Consider the following 22,843-nt stretch of genomic DNA (forward strand, 5'->3'; position numbering starts at 1 on the left):
TTGGGGCCACTTTGGTCCGTGCTTTCTAAGTGGGGCTAAAACCAAATATGTAAAATAAAAATAGAATTATGGCATGCCAGGAGGGCTTCCCTTCTGGATTTTGAGCATGTTCGCCATATCTGGAGGGCTGCAAGAGGTGGTAGGAGAACCTCAAAACTGCCCAATTTCCCTTCATCCCTTGGCCACTTGGAGAGGGGAAGCAGCGACAGCAGCCAGGGCTGAATCCCAGAGCGTGGGCTGAATCCCAGGGCTGAATCCCAGAGGGCCACCCAGCTGGGCTGATTTGCTCTTCCCCTGCTGCTCCCCTGAGGATGCAAAACACAGAGCCTGGCCTCAAATCCCGCGGGACAGCAGGGATGCTGTGGGAGGAGGATGCTGATCCCCCCGGCACAGCCCTCGCTGGGAAGCCGGGGGCTGCCGCAGACGCGGCAGCTCCTTAAGGCTCCGGCCAAACGCCCACGCGCGGGAAGGCTCACGGCGAAGGGCGAGCTGGGCGCGGGGAGCAAACGCTTGAGGTCGCGGAGATGAGTCACCGCAGGGCTCCGAGCGGCGCAAACACCAGCACGTCCTCCGCGGGGGCGTCTCCGTCGCCGGCGCTTCGCAGCAAATCGGCTGGGTTACAGCACTCCGTGCACAGCTCGGAAATTCCTGCCCAACCTTGTGATGGAAATACTCGTCTGCACTCATGCTTCGGTGCAAAGAGTTAACTGGGTTTCTTATTTTGGCACCTGCTTTCAAACGAGACGTGCGTGCAGTTTGACAACTTGTCAGGGCTACATTTTGCACCATTCATTTGCAGGCGAATGGTAAGGAAACAAAAGGCTTTTGGCTACCTCAGAGATTCCAGGGTAGCTAACTAAAGTAACGTGGTAGTCGGTGCAGGAAGGAGGCTCCCTGGAGTCCCCTAATGTGCACCTAATGCCTGACCCCGGGGCCGCGTGGCCAGGCAGGGCTGCGGAGGAAGCGCGTGGAGAGGCGGCCCTTCCGCTGCCGCCCTCCGGAGCAGCTCAAGGAGAGTCACCGCTCCGTTCTGCTCCGGCTCTGCCCACGGGTTTCTCCCTCCTGGGGGCGCGTGGGCGGGCAAGCAGGATTTATCCTTTCCCCACTGAATCACTGCAGCACAGCGTCTCCTCCACCCTCCTGCACAACTGAGGAGAAACACAACGCTCTTCCCCGCCGCTCCTGGTGCTCCCTCAGGGCCGCTGGAGCCGCCGGGGGAGGCGGCGCGGCCTTCGCGCCCTCCTTCCTCCTCCCCTCGCACCCGCACAGCTTGGGCCGCCTCCGCGCACGCATCGCCCCGGGCCCTCCCCGCCGCGCGTGCGTCACCGCGCTGTGTCTGCACACCGCAGACAGGAGCAGAGCCTGCCGCGTCCACATGGTCCCTCCGTAGCGCAGAGCTCGGGGCTGCGACGCAGCGTTGCAGGCAGCGAGCTGAAGGAATGGGGCCGAAGCCAACGCGTTCGCTGAGCCCGAGTCCTCACGCCACCCCACGCCCGTGCTCCAGCTGCTGCAAGGCTTCTCCTCACCACGCCTGAACTAAGGTGCTGGGGACAAGCTTTCATTGCTTCAAAACAAGAAAATGAAGTGAATTTTGCAGCCTTGTCAGGAGCAAGGCCATCGCCACGGCCTGATGCTTTTCCCTCAAGCCAACTAAATGGCTTATTTAGAGGAAAAATATGAGAGCTTTAGGCGTGTGTCCAGCAAACCAAGCTGATACACCAGTGAGCCTGGTAGCTGCAGAAGTAACATCCCCAAATCTAGCATTAACAGTCATCCTGCAACAGGCGCATGATCTAACAACGTCTCCCAACCAAGGGCCAAGGTGTGTGATCTGCCAATGCCTCCCAACCAAGGGCCGTGCAGTTTTAAGCTTTGAAGCACCCTGTCGGGTCACCTGGAAGCAGTTACCTCTTCACCCAGGCGGCAGACACTGCACCTCGCATCCAGGCACGTTTCTTTGGCGACGTCTGTCACTTCTCTGGCCGGAGCAGCAACGAATCGGGACGTTTTCCCATGGCACGTGGGCAGAGCCTGCAACACCGCACACCAAAAGCTCCCTCATCTTTCCATGCCAAGGCAAGAGCGTTTAGCTCCATCCTGTTGCGATATGCCCTCCCCGATGAGGCCAAGAGCAATGCTGGAAGAGCACAGGGAAAGGAAGAGCAGCATTAAGTCATTTGTTCAGGTCTCCTACCTTCATCTCCGTGTTGGCCTGAGAGCAGACCAGGGCATCCCAGGATGCCACCAGGCCGAGGTGTTTTCCACCTCCACTGTGGGATCACGCCTGACTTTGATACCCAGCAGCTCGCAGGCCTCTTGCCTGCAAGTTTTCAGCCTCTCTGCCGTTCGCCTTCCCATTTCACACATCGCGTTCCCTTCAGATCCTGTGCCCGCGCTTTGCCGCTCCATCGGGTTCAGGAAGGGGCGGCCTTGTAGGAGCTGTGGCAAAACACAAGGAGCTGGCGCAGGGAGGCGCCCATGGCGGCCACCAGAGATCCCTGCCATCCATGGTGGCCACCAGGGATCCCTGCCGTCCCCGTGACCACCCGGAGCCCACGCAGAGCGCAGGGCCGGGAGACAGCGGCGCCCAAGGCGCAGCCCCTCTGTTTGCCTCGGCCTGCCCAGCGCCCGAGGCTCCGCACGCAGCCCGGCCACCCCTATGGGAGCAGCCAACCACAAGACCAGGAAAAGGCTTCTGCTGCCTCCTCCTCTGCTTCAAGGAAATTAACGTGTTCCTTTAAAAAATAAAGGTGTTTTTTTTAAAAAAATGAATAATAAATAACTCTGGGAAAACTAAAGAGTTCTCACGGTGGGTTTTATTTTGTAAGCAACAACATAAACACTGGAATGAGAACAGGCATCGTCTGCAGGGCTGGCCTGGGATCGGGCCGTGCTGGATCTTGCAGCCCTTCAGCAAAGAGAAGGGGGCGAATCTGCAGCCGGGACTGCAGTCAGCCCGCGAGCCACCCTCTCGGAAAGGCCAAGCGCTGAAATGTTTGCCGTTACCGACCGTATGTGCCCGCTTGGAATGAGCTCAGCCCCCCTCCTCTCCGGGGGTTAGAAGTATCATATATCATATAGCTGCAAACAAACAAACAAACAAAAAAAAAAGTGCTTTTGGCTTATTGACACTGAAATGGCCCGCTGGACTACAAACTAAAATATTATCATTGTAGATAACCAGCGGGTTGTGACACAAAGTACTGTATTTACAACTGAAAAATATAGCTGTTATATACTTTAATTCATATCAAATTTAATACATTAGTGTTTACAAAATAACTTCTGGACTCAACTGAAACAGCCGTGCTGCTTAGGAAGTTCTTCTCTCCTCTCACTACAACGGAGAAAACCAGGAAGCTTGAAAGCTGCCTCTGTGGTCCACGCACACCTTGTGATCACGTCAGAGGTTGTAAATAAAAGAACATTTCCTGGTGCATTTTCCTGCACCGTTAACATCTTCGACTGACACGCTCTGGAACTCAGGGTGTACAGCTCAACCCTTGATCTGTCCTTTAACAGGTTCCATACGTGTCCCATGAAAGCTCCTCAGGTACAAACTGAAGGAACATCTTACCCAGATTACTAGCCCACACAACAGGAAAGTGGGAATAACACGACACAGTCAATCTCTTATTCCGAACAGCAAAGCTGCAAATTCCATTGCTTAAAGTAAGACATTTAAGATGTGAAACAGTACCACAGAGTTCAAGAAACCCTTTTTGTTAAAAAAAAAAAAAAAAAAAACCCGAAGATTTTAATAGTATAAAAAGTTGTTTACTGGTGTTTCTACTATAAAGCTTTGTTCCACAAATCAAAATTGATAAAATAACTGGATACATTTACAGTGATCAGAGACTGCAGTGTACACATCTCAGCTCACATTTTGCTGGTCGTTGCAGCACGACGTTTGCCGTGCCCGGATCTCGGCTCGGCGCTGGCAACGCGGCCCACGGAGCAGGGAACCTTCCCGGGGCCCTCCCGCACCGCTACGCTCCGGGGAGCGCCGCAGCAAAAACTGTGCTCAGAAACCAAAACAGGGAAAGCGCCTCTTACTGTGGGAACTGTACAGAGAGAAATGGATGCACAAGAACACGCCCCGGCCAACGCCCGAGTTACACGCCAATTGCTTTTCTTTAGATAAAACGACATCTGCAAGAGTGAAAATGTACAAAAAATAAAAACTGTCAAATAAATAATCAATACAGATGTTAGTTAAACACAAAGAAATGTATTGGCATACTGGATGCAGTATACGATATATTCATAGAATCATGTGGACTGGACAGCACTTAATTAGGGGTCACATGCTAAACATATAACCCCCCCCCCATCTCTCTCCTCCAAAAGATTTTGTGGTTTCTGAATATCAAGTGCAACTGTTTACACTGATGCATAAACTTTGCATCACATGTGATCTCTGCTACACCTCAGATGCATTTTATCTTTTTAAAAATCAACAGAGAAGTCCAAAAAGTTACAGTGACCTGAATCACAATTTTTGCAGCTCTGTCCATCTCATCTCTTGGGTTTCCTACCAAATGAGATTTTAGTAATTGAACAGGAATCTTAAAAACGTTTTCCACAACGAAACAGGAGCTGATAATATGGCCTCTTCCATACTTTACATGGCTTTTCCTACTCTCCTGAAGTGTAGATAGGTAGTATACTACAAGTGTATTACACAAAGGCTGCTGAAACTGTTAAAAGTGATGTAACAACAGTAAGTGTCAAGTACATCTGCTATAATACAGGATCAGGGTCTATCAAATGCTATATCCACATAACATTTTAAACCATGAAATATTTTAGGCTTTTTTCCTTTTTTTTTTTCCCCCCCCACAAATATTGTTGCAAACTTGCTGTTGTGTCACAAGGTTTCCTGATGCATCCCTAATTCTCCAAGGATTTTAATTCAAATGTGTAACAACCATATCTACGCTAGCTACATTTAAAGTAGACACTGAAATTTCAAGTAAAATGAACTGTAGCCACATCTACTGGACTCAATACATGTCCGGACACCTAGATTTACTTTGATAAGTTATACAAATACATAATACATTCTTAAATAATGAAGATCCACAATATTAATTTGTGAATCTTTCCACGTTATAAAACCACTTTCACAGGAATGTGTATCTACCTGTATTACTGTTTTAGTTTGCAGTGTCTCTTGCTTTTCTGTTTCCACAGACTACTGTACCAGTTCTTAGGCTTTGGCTATTGAAATCTCTTATTTGAATGAGGCAACACTGGTTATTAAGGCTAGGTTTTGTTCTTTTTTTTCCCCTCTTCTGAAGTTTCATTCCATATTATACCATTATCCAGAGCAGAATGATTATCTTGTGTCTTCAGGTTCTGTTTTTATGACCTTCCTTTCCACGTTGTTAAAAGCCGAGTGAGGAAAATCCTTTAAAATACCAAGGCCCTCTGTGTTAAAAAGAACAGAAAAAAATGGGTGTTAAAGAAAACACTGCTTGAAACAAACATATTTTAGCCTTAATTCAAGAGAAAGGTCCATGAACTACATGGATACTTGGAGTGAAACAAATTCTGCTTCCTCCTACTGGGCTTTAACCCAGATGGATTATAATCACACTTACATTACAGTGATGACAGATTTCCTGCAGTGCTCCCAGGGAGCAGGCCTTAGAAAAGAAACACTCTTTGCTAGCATTTTGAAAGGGAATTGATAAACGATCACTAACTAAAAGTTCACCAGAGGAATAATCAATGAGATTGGAACAGTCAAAATAGCAGTAAAAGCTGAGCTAAGACTGCAATGCAACAATTCAGAGTAGAAAAATACTACTAGGTCTTTACAAACCTGCTTAAAAAACCCTTTCTAGAAAGAGCCTGCTTATAATTTGATTGATTCATACAAAGTGAAACCATAGGATAAATCAAACTCATGTTGCTGTAATTACTGTAATAGCGTGGTGTTTAACAGAGTAGTTTAGGTCTACAAGTTGTATGAGAACACACATGTGCCAAAACTCGCTTATCTGCACCAAGCAACCACATTTTCCAAGTTAATCCCAACTAATGTTCCCTCTGTTTCTAGATCACAGGATCTAGATTATTCTGATTTTCTCCAAAACCTTTGCTGAAACATTACACGGAAAGCCTGTCTGAAGCCGTCGTGCTTTTGGCTCAGAGACACGATGGAGGAAGCAGTTCATTCCAGCCTTACTAGGAAACTTGGGCTCGTTCACAAGGACCAGCACTAACCCGAGGACTGGGCCTTTGCCTCACCACTGGGGTAAAGCCGGATCAAGTCGCTGCACAGAGGCTTTCCAACGTGCTGCTCTCCATCAAGTGAAATGTGTTGCAACTGTCTGCTGGGCAGATTTGTCATGCGCAGATTCAGGGGTCTCTCACCTGGAAGAGATGTACAATGAAATATTGATGCATTAAAAGCAAAGCAGTAAAAAAATGAAATCTTGGTGTTGAAGTCTCTACTTGCAAAAGCACATCCTAAATTCCACTTTCTCAGCAATTTCTAGCAACAGGGGGCTTACACAAATGTCCTGTTTTACAGACTATTCTCTTCTTATCAGACCACAGGCATTGTTACTAAGCGGCAATCTGCCATACAAAAAATCTTTTATTATGATCAAAATGCACTTGGAAATCCTGAACAGTCGCAATCCACAGCGGATAATGGTGTAAAGAAACTTGCACAGTCAAGAGGAGCTGGATCCAAACACCTAATTCTTCCCGGATGCTGCGCTGCATGAACATACACAAACGAAATACTGTGTATTAATGCTTATCTATTCCCTTAGCTTCTCTCTAGCTTTTCTCTCTCTTCTTCTCTCTCTTAGCTTCTCTTTTCTCCTTAAAGCAAATGTGCTTTAAAGAAACTAAAAAAGCTTCTATTTGTAATTCTTGCATAGGTTTATACCATTTTTCTCGCATTTCACAACGGTAAAAAGAGAAATGCAAGCAGAAATCACCCAATCAACCCAATCACTTCTAAAAATTAATCCAAGCTAATGAATAGCCACTTGATAAGCTGCAGAGTTCGCCACCAAACCATCAGTTTTCTGAAGAATAACGAACTGTGAAGATCATTATAATCTGCTTACTTCTAAGTAATTTGCATAGCCAGATCCTCAAGTTTTGTTCCTAGACTGCACAAACAGGTAAACAGGAAGAGGTACAGACTGCACTGTAAATTTTAAGTTCAACTTCCATAAAGTCTTCTTTTTATTTTATTTATTTTTGGTTAATGCAAAGTTCTGGTGTATTTCCAAACGTTAGGATTATCCTGGAGCCTCCCGCTCCTCCCTCCCCAGGCATCGTCCTTGGGGAAAGCAGCTTGCCGCGCGTTGCGTGAGCACAAAAGTGGGGCCTGCACAGATCCCACCCCGGCTGCTCGGAGCGCAGCGCTGGTTGTGCCCTGCCGGACACGCAGCCCCGAGGACAGTGGCTGCGTTAACGCCAGCGCCTCTGCCGGTGGCAGGGCCGTGCCTGGAAGCCGCTCTACCTTGTCCGTCGGCGCTATCCAACGCCAGCCCGTTGGGGCTGTGCTCCTCCGAGCTTTGCCGGAAGCAGCCTGTGGAGAGGCGCCTCTCCAGGCCCGCCTGGTTGCAAAGAAATTCCATCTGTTTTGCCATCACCTTTTCAGACTGCAAATAAAGCAAAAGAAAAAAAAATCTATCTGTATGTATATTTATATATGTACACACACACACACACACATATATATATATACACAGTGAGTCAAACGCAGGAGAAAAAACACAATGTTGGATGATAAAGCCAAACAGCCTAGATATACATATTTTTGTTGACTTGTAAGTACAGATGTGTGCTCTACAGTTCCTTCAAAACCATCAAGCAAACTAAATATTTTTGCCCCCATACACGGACAGGATGAAAATCGGAGTCACTCCAAAGGACTGAGAACATCAGAAGCGCCAGTTCAAGCACGCAAAGACACAGCGCTGAATTCCTTGAAAACACGTTTTCCATCCTTCAAAACTGCAGGTTACACGAGAGAAACGCAGCAAAAGCAGAAGATAATGTCTTAATTACCCACTTCAGCTCTGTTCAAATATATGTCTTCACGGAGTATTCCGAGAGCAATGGCAACATCTGCTAAAGAACTTATGCCAAGATTTCAGCAGACATCTTGGAAGCTTTATTTCAGGAAACAGCACTACACAAGCTTAAAAATCTGCCATCCTGAAAGTGTAGGATGACAGTATGTTTGTGGGGGATAAAGGTGTGAAATGTCTGTCTAGAAGAAGAACAGGACCTCTACACTCCTAGCGAGCGCGATTCCACAATGCAGCACAACGTGGGAGGGAGCGGCGTCTGCATGTTTGTCATTGACTTTAATGCCAGAGAATTTTAACTTTCAATATAAGCTTGTTCTTTGGAATGTAAATAAGCATCTTGCAAAAATAAAATCACAAGTAAAAAAAGGAAAAAAAAGCTGATCTGAAAGAGCCAGAATGAACACGAGAACAGAAACAGAAAATACACAAAATTAACACCTAGGGATAATAAAAGAAATTTCATTTCTCTCTCAGGTATTTTCGTAATTGTTTCCACACAGCAGAGATGCCTATTAAAAAGAAACACAACATTTTGCAGAGCACTTTTAACTTTTTGGGGCTCTTAATGAAAGCCTCAACTTGCCAGAGGAGTCCACTTGTCCATCACGGTTCTATCCCTTATAAAAAATGGCAGCACAGCCTCCCTGCACAAATTCAGCCTCCCTGCACAAATTCAGCCTCCCTGCACAGTGACAGCTCTGAGGAAAGCGCAACAACTCGACTGCTGCTTCTTCACTCTGATTCAGAGGTCATGGGGCTCTGCAGAAGGACACTAAGCCCTCGAGCTTGGTCTTGGGAGGTAGGTAAAAAGGTAAACTGTTTTCAAATAGTTTACTTTCAAATGTACTTTATGCTTGCTCTTCTCTGTCATGGCTATTGCTACTATAAAATTGTAAAACTTACTGGTAATAAAAAAAGATCCTTACTCCTATTATATAGTTTTATTCATATAAAAATGCTTTCTCAACTGCAATAAAAGAAAGTGCAGAGGCACAGATGTACAGAAGCTCAAAAATTCCATTTGCTGTTTCATATCAATGGCCAATGAAATCTGTAGAGTACACACAAGACCAAAATAAGCTTGCATAAAAGAAGTTTACTTAGCCTGTGAGGGCATTAGAACATGAAGCACAACCACTTTTTCACACATCCCAAGTAACATAATCTGCATAACTGCACTACAGCACTACTTCGCAATACAAGAAGCTGAAAGGAAAGAGAAGCTATCCAGTCTTGGAGATAGGAGCACAGCCCCTGAATGTTATTTTATGTGATAATCTAGTGATTATATTTGCTCAAATCAGCTATACAAAAAAAAAAAAAAAAAGTGTTGCAATTTAACAGGAAATCCCTCCTTGGCAACAATTGAGAGTAGGAAAATAGGAATTGTGACTCAAGACTGAGATACACTAGAGAAAAACAAACAAAAAAAAAGAAAAAGAAATCTGTTTAGGATGATTAAAAAGCTTTCTGGGTATTTCAAAAACACTGCACTTCCCCAGGCTGGATGTTGTTCGGAAAGGCAATCCATCCATCTTCTTAGACGCAGAGCCTCACCATTTCCTAAATACATTGGCACTCCTTCCATCAGAACTGATGCTTCCAAGATCACCTCCTCTATTTATTCCCCCTAGACTCAATATCTTGAACTTCCATTTATAGCTAAAATCACAAGCAAGTCAGCACATACTGCACCAGCAGCACCCTGCTTGCTCCTGCGAGCAAAGCACCCATTTTTCCTTTCAAGCCTGCTAGGCTAGATGCTTAGCTCCACAGAACGAACAAGGGCAAAGCTGTAGCCCTGCCTGAACACTTTTAGAATGTAAATCCAAATTAAATGTAAATGTGGGGCAATCATTGCTAACCTAGGCAGCCTTGGCAAACGGAAGGTGATAACTTCAGCTGTCAAACGCAAAATATGATCAAGATGCCAAAATCAATGCACAAAGACACAGCCTCTGTCACTCACACAGTGTCATGTAGCTGATTTACCTGGGAGTTAAGGGCTGCCAAGTCTTCACTCTTCCCTTTAGCCAAAGCAAGGGGCATTTTGTCTTGCTGGTAGAGTGTTTGGACTGTGTCCTGGAAGTCAGGATAACCATCCTAGTGAGAAAAAGAGAAACCAAACAGCAAGGCAGACATTTTTATTCACTTTTCACAAAATGAAACACACATTTTCACAGTCCTGTCAAGTTTACATGCAATCAAGACTGCAGGGCAGCAGACGCATTTATTAACCTTAAGAAATGGAGTGAGGCCTTGCAACATTGAACATGTTTCGCCTAAGGACTACATAGGTACCACAGCATGAAATACCACCATTTTACAGGTAGAGTACCAAAACTCGGGAAACTATGGGAAAACACAGTTTAGCAACTCTTTCAGTCTCAAAGGGCATGCAAATCTTTTGCAGTTTGCAACAGCACAAGGAGCGTTTCCACGAAAGCCGTCTAAGCTATTAAAGCAAGTTGTTCAGCAAAGGTTCAAGACGAAAAGTTTACCCTGTTCAGCTGGGAAAGCTCACAGGAAGCACAGGAAGACCCCTAAACGTCCACAGAAGCGCAGTATGGGCAACTTTGCTAAACTAGGAGAGGAAGCTAGAGATCTTGAGAAGGCCAAACCCTCAAAGAGCAACATTCATTACTGAAGAACATTAGACCCAAGGACCAAATGCACGCCAAACTCCATAATCTTTCTTTGGATTCCAAAGGCATGGGAATGAAAGGAATAAGATCTCTGATGGCAGCTGGGGAAATTGTTTGCATTTGGAGCAGGCAAAAAGCCATCTTCCAGGGAAACTCCAGAGAAAGGACACTACAAGGACAGTGCAGCTGGTGGGCTCCATGCTGACCTGTACGGCGGTGCTCAGACTGGCCACTCCACGCCCCAGTAAGGCAGCGCCAGTAAAAATAACCTGCTCGAACCCTGCTATTGCTTTTACCTGCCCAACACACTCTCCCCACAGAAAAAGACATGACAGGCGCATAAAACTTCCTAACCAGGTATAGTGCCGCAAAATCTCATCCTCTAGAAACAGAGACTTTGCAGTGCATTCCCATAAACACCGGTCGCTTTTATGGGATGACCTGTATTTGTTTGGGAAAAGAGAATGACTAGGCATAGGAAGATGAAAAAGCAAACACACAAAAGCCTATCACTCCGGATTGTATTTTTGCAACAGAAAATGGTTCTGCAGAAGTGGTTCTGCAAGAGGCATCTACACCCACACGCCCACACAAAACCAGAGGCAGCTTTCCGGGTGCTTCTCATGCTCCCTGCCCGTCAGCAAGGAGGGATGAGAGGAGCTTGTCCTAGCTGGCCAGTCCCGTGCTCTCAGGGTCCCTGCTGGGCCAGCAGGACCCTGCTGCGTGCCCGGCAGCACGCGCCTCTCACCACGCTGCTGGCTCAGTTGTGTTCTGCGTGGCTTCTCACAGCAGATGCTCCCAGCCCCACATGTGCTTTCTCGCTCCCTCTAATGACATTTCTCCCAGGCAAGCAGCAGACCCGGCTGCTTCTGCCGTTTGCGCGAGGCCGACACAGATCCCACGCGGACGCGGCTTCTCCTCTCAGCCTGCTCTCCCCGCACCCACGGGGCCATCTCCGCTCAGCGCCCGCGCCCGCTCTGCTCCCTGCGCCCCCGCTCTGCTCCCTGCGCCCCCTCCGCTCCCACGGAGCTTGCGCAGCCCTGCCCGCTCCTCTGCTCGGCGCAGCGCGGATGCCACCGCCCGCGGCCGCACACACAAGGAGGGTCTTCGCTCTCCCCTGTCATCTGCCCCTTTGCCCATGAGCGCATTTGGGAGGGGATCCTCTTCCTTCACAAGGAGGAGCAGCGCCGGTGATGGCCCCGGCCCCCCGCACTGAGCCTCGTGCAACCCTCCCCGTGCCAGACTCTGCTTTCCGAGCTCCTGCCTTCAGAGCTCATGGTACTGAGTCACCGAGGGTGACGAAGGAAGGGGTGCCCGAAAGAGACGCCTGCTCTGTGGAGGAGGCGCCATTTCCATCCCTGTTCCGCTATCCCACGCCTTGCCCGGGCATCCAGATTAAGGATAGAGGAGACGCCATTTCCATCCTAAGGATACAGGAGACGCCATTTTCATCCCTGTTCTGTCCTGGACAAAGTGTGGGATAGCAGATAAAGGAACTGCAGCTCCTAGTTTTCTAACTGGTTCCAACCCCTAATTCATCGCACACCTTATTTCGTGTCCCTTGCCCCTTTTTCCACCCTCTGCGAGTCTGTGTGCGATGCAGGTTGCCTGCCATTTTGTCCACCCTTCTCTGTGTGTGCGATGCAGGTTGCCCACCATTTTGTCCACCCTTCTCTGTGTGTGCGATGCAGGTTGCCTGCCATTTTGTCCACCCTTCTCTGTGTGTGCGATGCAGGTTGCCCGCCATTTTGTCCACCCTTCTCTGTACACGTTGCTCCCACAACTTGCCCACCCACTGCACAAACAAGAGGGGGGGGACATGCAGAGGGAGACAAAGGCTTTTTACAGGTAATGGGATACAATTCATGGAGTACTGTTTCTTTTGCAAGGCTTGTGTGAGTTCTGTAGTTGTGGGGAGGACAAATTTACAATGGTGACTGAAATACAGCAGTGTTTAGGCTGGTGTACAAAGCTCTGTTCAAATATGATCTTCATACCTTCACACCTCTTCAAACCTTTCTGGAGGACTTTTACACTTTAGGAAATCAACTCTTTCTAAGTAATCCTTTACACTTAGGCAAACAGGGTGTAAAAGTCTTTCCAAATTCATGCACGAGCGTTTTAGACTCAAGCTTAGCAGAAATGTAACTGATTAATGGGCAAAGCAATGGTGAACCAGCCAAGTTCAAAATGCCTTAGAGCAGAAAAACAAAATGACCTTCACCTTTCTAAAAATAAATATAATATTTAAATATACTTATTTAAATATTTAAATAAATATATCCTAAATATAATACTAACACTGCACATTTTCTGCAAAGCACAACCTTCACAAAACTCAAATACAACATGCAAAAATGATCTATTGTGCAACAGTCCCCAGATGAAAAAAAAAAAAAGTAAATGCCTCACACCTTAGAAGATCCAAATTTTGTAAAGTAAAAAAAGGTGGTTAGAATGATACTAGCCATTTTATAGTTAATACGGCTAAAGCACTGAAAGAAAATTTTTATTTAATTTTCTTTTTTTTTTTTTATTGTTGAAAAACAGAATCACACAGAATCACAGGGCCTCTGGAGTAGCCAGTTGTAGAGTTATGCAAAAACTGTACTTAAAAGAAAAAAAAAAAGTGAACAACTTTCTCACAACTACTGATCTTGAGGGACCCCCTGAGGAAAAAGAGTAGTTTAAGATATCACTATTCAGAAAGCAAGAACACACAATCCCTACGGTTGCGTTGTCCTCATTCTCTCCCCACTCTCCCTCAAACACTGACCTTCCAGCCTGTATTTTTCAGAGCTTTAGCTTCGCTTTCCCTTCAACAGAGAACCACAGGAAAAAGGCAGCTCCCCTGCAGGGTGGCACTTCAGACACTTGGTTACCATCCATCCTGACTGAACCAAGGCAAAGCTTCTTACAAGTGGCATCTATTCAAAAACGCAATCCCCTTTCGAGCATCTAAACCACATTACAGAATTATCATCAGAGCAACCAAGAGACCCTCCATGCACATGTGCAATTTTTATTACATAAGCTCAGAGTACGCTTGTACACAAGCTGGTGAAACAAAACCTGTGACTAGCTTTTTTTTTTTTAAAGTAATAACCTTTTTTTCTGGACTTTACCAGGTGGGAAAAGCCCTTGCACAGGGTAACCAAACACTGCGCTGCTGAAGAAGGTCTTATACTACTGCTGAGAAAGGTCTTACCGGCCTTACTTTTGAGGCATCGCTTACCACAGAATTAGTTAGGTACGTGACACATCCTCTTTTCACATCTATGCAGCATGCAATTCTGGCACAGGCCTACTGTATATGCTAATCTGCATTTCATATATATTTTTTGAATAGATTAGATACTTATGTAACAGTGAAAGGATAATTAGTTTTAAAATAAATAAGGAATACCTTTTTAATGCTTTTTATTTAAGTGGCAAGGCCTCAAATTTACTACTCAGCAGTGGAAACCCAAGAAATAGTTATTTTACACATATTCTGATCTTGTACTCCTAACAAAAAAAATCCCAGGAGAACTTGCATTTCCCTAAGCAAAAATTCATGTAGATGTAAGCATTAGCTGTCTATACACATCCTCTTTACATTAAATTAATAAAAAAAATATATAGTAAGCCAATACCTACAAGTCCAACAATGTGCATTTATAAACAGCTTTTATTTAGCTTTTGACTTTTCAATATTATGGGCTTTAGAATTTTAGAGGGACCAGATCCAGCCTATATGATGCCATTAATTCCTATCCAGAATACTCTGCACGATGAAAAACTGACTCAAGTGATTAAAAATATATATATATGCTTACTTCAAAGCAATAGGCCTTATGGGAAGATATTTCTCATAAATCGAGGTTATTCCACCACAGGAAGTCAATCAGTCCCGCTCTTTTCCCTCCTACACATTTGCAGTGCAAAACACGGAGAGTAGATTTACCTTGAAGTAAATCCTAATCTTTACCCTGTCTCCTGCAGGTTCTTCCTCTGAACATGTCTATCTCCTGAGACAAAGGGGATGCTGTCTCTCATACACACACACACACACATGCACCATCACATTTTTCTGACAAATTTCCTTAGACACATGCCTGGTCTTCAAAATAAAAATCAGGTTTAGCATGCAAAGGTCCAAATGCAGGAGTTGCAGTACTGTACCTCAAGCTTAATTCTCTTTGGTGACAGTTCATCCCTCTCTCCACATTTAGACCTAGAAAGAAAAACACGTATGTTCTCATTAAACGTCAGATTAACCCTGACCAACAGAAACAAGCATGAAACAATCAAAACAAAACAATCATATGAGGATGCAGGAGATGCACCATAAAAAGCCTCAAATTGACTTGCACTTAGTGGTGAAGAAAAAAAATTTAGAAAATATTAAATATTTTCAAACGTGTCCAAAGATGCACGTACTCTTCACTTGAACACAAAGCCTACCCTGAATGAGTATATATTTACATTACTTGACACTGAAGAATGGAGAAGAAAGGAAACTCCTAGAAACTACAGTTACTAGATCTGCAGAAAACATATTTGAAATATTTAAACTATATGTTGACAGCTAATGCCAACACACAGAAACTACGAGGACTTCTTGTTGTACTTATTAGATCCAAATTTTTAATTGATTAAAACAGGTATCAAGTGTTACTTTTTTTGAAAAGTGGGTCATCAAACGTTAACAGCTGAAATTAGGACTCCCCCAGGTTCTGTTAAAGAAAGCTTGTAACACGCTCCCTGGGGCCTTTACCTTTTTCATCCCCTGGAAACTAACAAGCAACCAAACCAAAATGTGAAAATATATATTCAGAAGCTTTGGCTACTCTGACCTTTCACGTAAATCTTGAAGTGAGGAAATGCCTTAAGAAATGAAAATGCCGGCCTCTCAGATGCCTTTCAGCATGCTAGTTCATGGCAGCATCTGGAAAGCTAGGCAATACACAACAAACTAAATCAAACAGAGGACCTTGACTTCCACAGCACATGCAAAAGGGACACTTTGCTAACTAGAGAGCAGGAAGGAGGGGTCTCTGCTGCTTCAAAGGAATGTCATTGGATTGATCGGTTCTTGGAAACATCCCTGGAGTCGCGGAGAGCCTTACTTGGTGGTCCTGTACGTGTACTTGTAGGTAACCTCTCGAGAGATCTGCCGAGCCAGCGCAAAGAGCTCGTCCCTCCTGGTCAGCAGGGCGTTATCCTTCACACACAGCTGGGCGGCTGCTTCGTTCACCGTGAGCTGGGGAGCAAACACAAACATGCAGGGTCACGGTCGCGCAAACCCAGGGTGCTGGGAAGTGTAGTTGGCCTTCTGAGGCAACAAAAGGTTTCAAAGGCAAGAAAAATGGCTTTAAATCATATATTGATCGTTGAAATGATTCTTCGATACAGAAATAAGCCTCTGGAAAGAAAAAAAAACACACACACACACACACAGAACTACTGCACTTAACATCCTTTAAACACTGTTATAAGGCTTGCTCACAGTGCACTGCTTGTGTCCCAGAATTAATTAAATTTCAGTACAAAACAGCAGCTCCGAATGTTCACAGGGTTTGGCTCCCAAAGCTTCCTTTACAGGGAATACTATTTTTATAAATGCAATATGCCCAGGACTTGGGAAAAAGAAAGAAAAAGAAAAAAACCACTACTGACAGTGTGGGTACAGATGGCTTTCCCTGGTGCACACGGCATAGATTCTGCAGAAGGTGCTGGTTTAAGTAACGATGAAACTTTCTTTTAGCTATGTTCCGTACACTTACACTTGTGAAGACAATCTTCAGACACGAAGTGAATGCAACTGGTTTCAAGGATGTTTTCCTGAGCCTGCTGGGGCATATTTTAAGAGCCTCCGCTGTTGACAACAATTTTGCACAGAGGTGACAACAGGAAAACCAGCGTTAAGCTAAGGCTCAAAACAGCCTTGCAAGGCTCTTCCGAGAGCTGCCTCGGAGCCTCTGGAAGGCCGTGACAGGGCAGGGACAAAGGCCCCCGTCCCAGGGCAGCCTGTCACCAAGAAGGCTGGGAGCACCGGAGGATGCCACGAGTCACACACACCAGGGACCCAAGCGGGCAGCACAACACAAACAGGCTGCCCTCTGCCACAGCTCTGATACCTGCACAAGCAAAACAGGCCTGCGCCAGCACAGTGCCAGTCCTCTGGGGGTTCAGCAACAAACACGTGGCAGAGCAGTCGGGGCTCCCAGCAGAATTTAGGAAAATCTCATGGGTAACGCGTGCTCCTCATGTTTTATAAGCATTTTTCCCTGCTTGACATAAAAGCATCTGATGTGATTAGTGCATTTCCTGTGACATCCAATTGCTAATAACAGTGAAAATGTGTCTTTTAAGACGTAAGCTGGAAATACTGCCTGATCCCATCATCCCTGCACAGATAAATTCGCACAGAAAGATGTGCAAATGTGGGAAGTTCAGCTTTAATCTGCAAAACATCTCATTATTATATTTCTATAACACTGTAGCAAAGTAATGAATTATTATCTATTAGGCAAAAGCAGTCGTTCTACCACATCTTTTCAGGAAGAATAAAAACAAACACACAACATAACGCATTAAACAACCCTTACGGAAAGAACTGGTACCCAAAGTCCATATTAACTTGTGCAGTAGAAATAGCTGTTACTTTGCACAGGATAACACGGTTAATGCTTGCAAAACACCTCAGGTTATTTTTGCCCACCTTGCTGACATTTACAGAGGTTCCAAACAACAGAAAAATGTGGCAGTGCTTTGGGTGCAGGTATGCAAATTCTGTTTATCAAAGACATGAGAAAAGCCCAATGCCTGTTTGTTTCCTGGTTTCTTCCTCCAGGTTGTGTTAAGGCTTGCCAAACTGCAGAACACGACGCTTGCTCTCTTCTCAGGGGCAAAATACTACAGCTGGGAAGTGCCGTATGCCTAAAAACACTGCTCCCTTCACTGGAAGCCCTAATGGCACAGAGTAGTACATAACCATAGAAACTAACTACCTCGAGGGGGGATCGTACGCACTACACAGATTCCCATCTAATTGGTTTCTCAGGTTCCCCCACTGAAAACACATTAATAAATGCCAAATCCTTGTTCTGGTGAGTCAGCAGCCGACAAGGAAGACACCGAGTTAGATGAAATTCACTGCTTGCATTTCTCATTCCCATTTCTCAAGCCACGTCTCTTAAGTAGGATTTTATTCTGCTTTATAGGCAGCTAGACAAGTGCTGGAACATTAACATTGCAATTACAGCTGTGACTCAAAGTTTGAGGGCAAGCCTCGTACTCACGGTCCCTGCCACGCAGCTGGATACACCTGGATACACACACCAAAAGCAAGGCAGTTCTGAGGAATGGGCACATGGATTGAGGACGTGTCATTTATTAGCTTGCAAATTATTTGTCCTGAAGATTCTACATCAGATTTTGTGCTAGATCTGCTCTGGATGTAACTAATCCTACGGAAGCACCTGGATTTTCTGACAACTAAAATTACCCGTGCTCATTGAAGACCTCTGGGGGGGTCTGAGCACACGGTTCACGACACAGAGGCAGCAGTAACCTCAGTAGATCACCCCCAGGAACACCATCCCGTTCAAGTTGCATCTGCATGCAGCTCCACTCCCAAAGCCAGAGGTGCCGTGACTTCCCATTCAGAAGCCATACGTAAGTCTTTTAAATTCACAGCAAAGTTTATTCAGTTGTTCACTGCCTGCTGCAAAGAGAAACCTTGACTGACTATGGGGCAGGGAGACAGGCAGGGAACACATCAGCATGCGCAGGAACAGTCTGAGAGCGTGCAGGAGCTCACCTTCCTGCTTGCCGGCAGCCCTTCCTTCCCTAGGGAGTTGTTTAAAAGTCACTGCAAACACAGAGCCATTGAAGTTGCATTTGCAAAAGGCAATGTCTGGTTTGGGAAGTCCAGAAAAAAGAGTGGTCTCACTAGCCATGCATATTATATATATATATTTTTTTTTTGTATATTTACAGCTTTAAAGCAAGCTGGTCAAGGGAAAGCCTTGTGAAACAGGTCTCAAAGAAAAAAGAATCCTTCATGAGCGAGTTCTTCTCACTGGCTCACGTGCAGTTCCCAGCAAGCTCCAAGATGCCTAACACAGGCAGAAGTAAAATGTATTTTCCTTTGATCTCGTGCCCTTCACCAGAGGCAGCAAGAGAAGCATTTCCCAGAGCCCGGGCAAGCACTCCTTGCAGCTTTGTGCAGGACACAGGGCAGCTCTCCCATTTTCTCAGCATTATCACGCACGGGCAGAGCGGAGCGCTCCTCCTCGCCCTGCCTGGTGCCGCAGACACACGAAAGCTGCACCACAAAGGGCAGCACCGAGCTCTGGCTGCCAGCAGCAAGTTGCCAGATGCCCCCCATGTGGGGAACGAGGCCTCTGAAGTCGCTGCTGGCGACAGGCAGCTGCTCCATTGGTGCAAACACGCGAGCAGCAGGCCAAAAGTTGCTGTCTGCCGTTGCCTTTTGTCCTTCTCTCAAAGGCATACAGAGAAGGCCCTCTGCAAGCAGCACGGAGTGCTGCACACACATACCAAACCTCCAGAAGCGAGAGAGGGGGTAAAACTAGCACCACCTTCTGCCTCCCAGCCCGGAACTTAAACCCTGCCTCTCCTGCGGGAGCTAAGCCTTACATGACAAATTCTAAAAAGCATCCCAAATTTTGCAATCACTTCACTGCAAAAAAATGCTGACACAGCACTGCTATCAGCAGCGCTTTGGCGCTGCTTGGAATTAATGTTTGCTCTGCTCCTGTGCTGTGCTTCGGCACCAGGGAACCGTTTCAAACGCAGACACACCTATTGCATTGCGACACAGGCAGCACAGGCTTCAGGAAAGCAGGGGCAGGAGCGAAGCGGCCCGCGCGCTTTGTCAGTAGGGCAGGGGATGCAGGTGGCCTCCAGGTGCTTAGGGATCGGCGCGTGGGCTACAGAGGCCCTCAGTCCTGGGGACGGTCCCTTGCCTCCCTCCTCTCAGTCTGCGCTTTACTCCGCTGTCCGGCAGTGCTGTGCACGCAGGAACACAGCCCTACGCAGAAAAATAACCTCCCTTGGGAATTAGACTCTGCAGGTGAGGGGGACTGCAGACTAGTAACTAAGGCAGGGGCAGCTCCAAAGACAGGGCTGCTCTGGGAATGTGCCCAGCGCTCAGGGTGCTGGGGAAACCCGGGCAACCCCAGCGGCTACTTCTGCACAGAGCAGCTTGGAGGCCCTGTCTGAGGGCCCGTGCTGGTGGCATCGCTTCGCTGATGCAGAGCTGACACAAGCAGTGCTCACACACCAGCAAGGGTCGTCTGGCCACACCCAGCACCTTTGTTCAGGACAGGGCTGCCCATGGCCCTTGCAGACACAGAATTCCCCTTGCTCAGGGAGAAACATCCGTATGGAACGCGTCTCCCGTAAAGAGCATCTCACAAAGGCAGCGGGAACCGGGGAAAGCTGTCTGCAGCTCGAAGGGTTTTACCTCGTGCAGGGTGAGGTGCTTGCCATCCTTCCTTTTCGAGTCAAATCTGCCGTATATTGCACTGTACTTCCGGATCTCCTCCTCTTTGTGCGGGTCCTCATCACTCATCTCAAAGATGTGACCGATCATCTTTGCCAGTTTCTTATTGGTCTTCAGCAACTCCTTGACCTCGCTCAAGTCACTTTTGGGCAGGGCGGGCGCCATGCGCTCCACGCACTCGGCCACGGAGAGCGCGGCGGCGGCGTCCAGCGTCTCGCTGCCGTCGCGGGGCGAGGCCGGCGAGCCCAGCTCCGCCGGCGAGAGGCTGTGCTCGCTCTCCGCGCCGTGCTGTCCCGGCCAGAGCCTGAGCTCGCTGCCGCCCTGCAGCGCCAGGGCGCCCGCCGCCTCGGCCTTGCCGGCGCCCGCGGCCTGCGCGCACGGCGCCGCCGCGCACTTGGGCACCTTCACGTGCGGCTCCCGCGTGCCGCCGCCGCGCTCGTAGCTGCTGCAGGATATCCCCAGCCACGCTGGAGAGCCTTCCGGCAGCTTGTAGATGGGAATGCTGCTCACCGGCAGGGACGTGAGGGGCTGGTTGAAAAGAGCAGGGTTCGTGACCCAGTCCCGCAGCGCCTTCTGCAGCCTCCGCACATGCAGCGGCTTGCTGGCCATGCCCACGAGAGCCATTATCTCCAGGAACTCCTCCTCGCCCGCCTCGCAGAGCTGCTGCACATCGTCGCCACCCTGCTGAATGAAGGCATCGAAGTAGAACAGGAGATTTGCTTTCTGCAGGATTCGATACAGCTGCAGCTCCCCGAGGGTCCTGGGCAGGGCTGACGCCATCCCGGCTGACGGAGCCTGCAAGCAGGAGAGAGGAGCGGATGAGCGCAGCGCCAGGACACATCCTCCCCGCATCCCTCCCGCACTCCCGCCCGCCAACGGGCGGTAAACTCTCCGTCATTATAAGAGCACGCGTTGAAACAAGGAAAGGGGCTATAATTTTCTCTTTCAACTAGTTCACATGTTATCGAGCAAGGGACTTCTTTCAGGAACAGAGTGGGTAACTGCCCGTTTGTGGTGGGAAAGGAGAAAATGTGCAGATAGTTGCAGTGCACCTACAAGAAGATGATTCAAGCACCAAGCCAGCTTGTTTTCAGCATTCCCACTTGATGTTTGTTCCCAAGAATGTCACTCAATATTGCTCACTGCTTCTGCTTGGCTCTCCTTTACATCTTCAGATCAACATGATAGCAAAACAAGTCGAGCAATTACCGACTACTCGATCCTTGAAGAAAAAATATCTCTGTTTTGACTCACTTCAGACCTCAGTTCAAACTCCCCCAAAGCATGGGGGACTCTAAGAGGAAAGCAAGGAAGAAAGTGAGCCCATATCATCTCCAGTTATCCTGCAAACAGCCAACGCTCCGGAGGGGAACACTGAGATCCCACACACGTGCTCCTCAATGCCCCTTTCACAAACACAAGCCGACAGTTTCCAGATTTTCTGCATTAATAACTGTCCGTACCAATCAATAGGGTTGTAGTTGTTAGCAGAAGAAACAGAAGCAAAGCACACAGCTAGTCTGCTCCCACCACACGGGCCCTACTACCACTTTGCACTTTCAAAGAGACAGAGTGATAAACTGGGAGGGGGGAAAGAAGGAATATGTGGTGTGCACAACGCAGGACTGCTCACTTTAAACATATAATAGCCCACTATGGTGAAGGGTGCCATTGCTTTGCACAAGAGCCCAGAGGAATCCTCCCATTCCATACCAAGGGAAGCATCACTAACAGCTGCCAGAACTGTGGTGTTTCTGACAGCTCTTCCTCCTCTCCCATTGCACATGTTGTGCCTTCTCCCATCAAGACCACAAATTAACTACTGTAACTGCTACAAGAAGACCCTGTTTGTTCCAGAAGCCACCCATCTCCACACAAAAAAATCTTCTGCCCAAAGCCCGTTCATGAAAAGTAACTGGAATTCCGAGAAGGAAGCGGCAGCAGGATTATGCACAGCCTGAGCGCTCCAGGCGAGCTGCGGAGCTCATTTTTCCAGCCCACGGGCTCGAAGCAACAGCAATAGCCCATGCACTGTCTTCACCTAGAGGTTTCTATTCAACAAATCTCCTCATGACAGATAAAATTGGATTAATATGTAGCATGGAGGCGTCGGTAGCGAGTCCACGGTTCAGGCTGCACTGAGATTTGCATTGAAAGCCAGACTGAAATCCCTCTGTTTTGCACTTTAAAGGCCGATTTTGCTTCCCAAATCCAGCCCAGCAGCTCCTGAGAGAACCACGTAAATTTTCCATCTGGGATCCCTACCGGTTTCTTTGGCCTTTTTCAAGCACTCCTCCTTCCGACCCCTTTCCTGCTCTCCAGGAAAGCCCTGTCCCTTCGGCTCCTCCGCTCCCGCTCCGACAGCATGCCGGGCACTCACAAAACAGGAGCGGCCCTCGGCCCCTGCAAGGGGGCCCTGCTCGCCCCCGGCCACAACAGCAGCTACTTGGGTGGAAGAGGATGACGAGGACGGTGGCGGGCGAGCACAAAGTCGCGCGGCAAGCCGCCACGGGGAAGCGTGTTTGTCCTTTAGGATTCCCACTTGGGAAAACAAACCAAAGCAGCGCGGAAATCCCCAGCAAGAGGGGAAAGGGCCGTCTGAAGCAGGGCCC

At 47.4% G+C, this 22,843-nt stretch overlaps 1 protein-coding gene across 2 annotated transcripts; it reads right to left on the reverse strand.

Annotated features, from left to right (window-relative positions):
• Nucleotides 1-3,451: 3,451 nt before the first annotated feature.
• NAB1 (NGFI-A binding protein 1) lies at nucleotides 3,452-21,018 on the reverse strand. Of its 2 annotated transcripts, none has more exons than XM_026048915.1 (7): nucleotides 20,193-21,018; nucleotides 15,829-15,962; nucleotides 14,882-14,933; nucleotides 10,065-10,175; nucleotides 7,496-7,637; nucleotides 6,259-6,384; nucleotides 3,452-5,433 (listed from the first exon to the last, which is right to left on the reverse strand). In XM_026048915.1, exons 1-7 carry the CDS (start codon nucleotides 21,009-21,011, stop codon nucleotides 5,342-5,344), a joined length of 1,476 nt encoding a protein of 491 aa, XP_025904700.1. In that variant the 5' UTR covers nucleotides 21,012-21,018; the 3' UTR covers nucleotides 3,452-5,341. The 2 variants fall into 2 exon arrangements, with proteins under 2 accessions (XP_025904700.1, XP_025904692.1); XM_026048907.1 differs by having other exon boundaries at nucleotides 6,235-6,384.
• Nucleotides 21,019-22,843: the final 1,825 nt, after the last annotated feature.

This window comes from Nothoprocta perdicaria, unplaced genomic scaffold, assembly GCF_003342845.1.
Source record: "Nothoprocta perdicaria isolate Ctin4 unplaced genomic scaffold, notPer1 scaffold_11, whole genome shotgun sequence".
Classification (NCBI taxonomy): domain Eukaryota; kingdom Metazoa; phylum Chordata; class Aves; order Tinamiformes; family Tinamidae; genus Nothoprocta; species Nothoprocta perdicaria.

Bases quoted from the DNA above. Each gene is read 5' to 3' on its own strand.
- NAB1 (XM_026048907.1), bottom strand. From the start codon at position 21,011: ATGGCGTCAGCCCTGCCCAGGACCCTCGGGGAGCTGCAGCTGTATCGA. The intron at 10,176-14,881 runs GTACAGTACTGC...TTTTCTCACTAG, and splicing joins CAAAGAGAATTAAGCTTGAG to GATGGTTATCCTGACTTCCA. The intron at 6,385-7,495 runs GTAGAGCGGCTT...CATCTCTTCCAG, and splicing joins GGATAGCGCCGACGGACAAG to GTGAGAGACCCCTGAATCTG.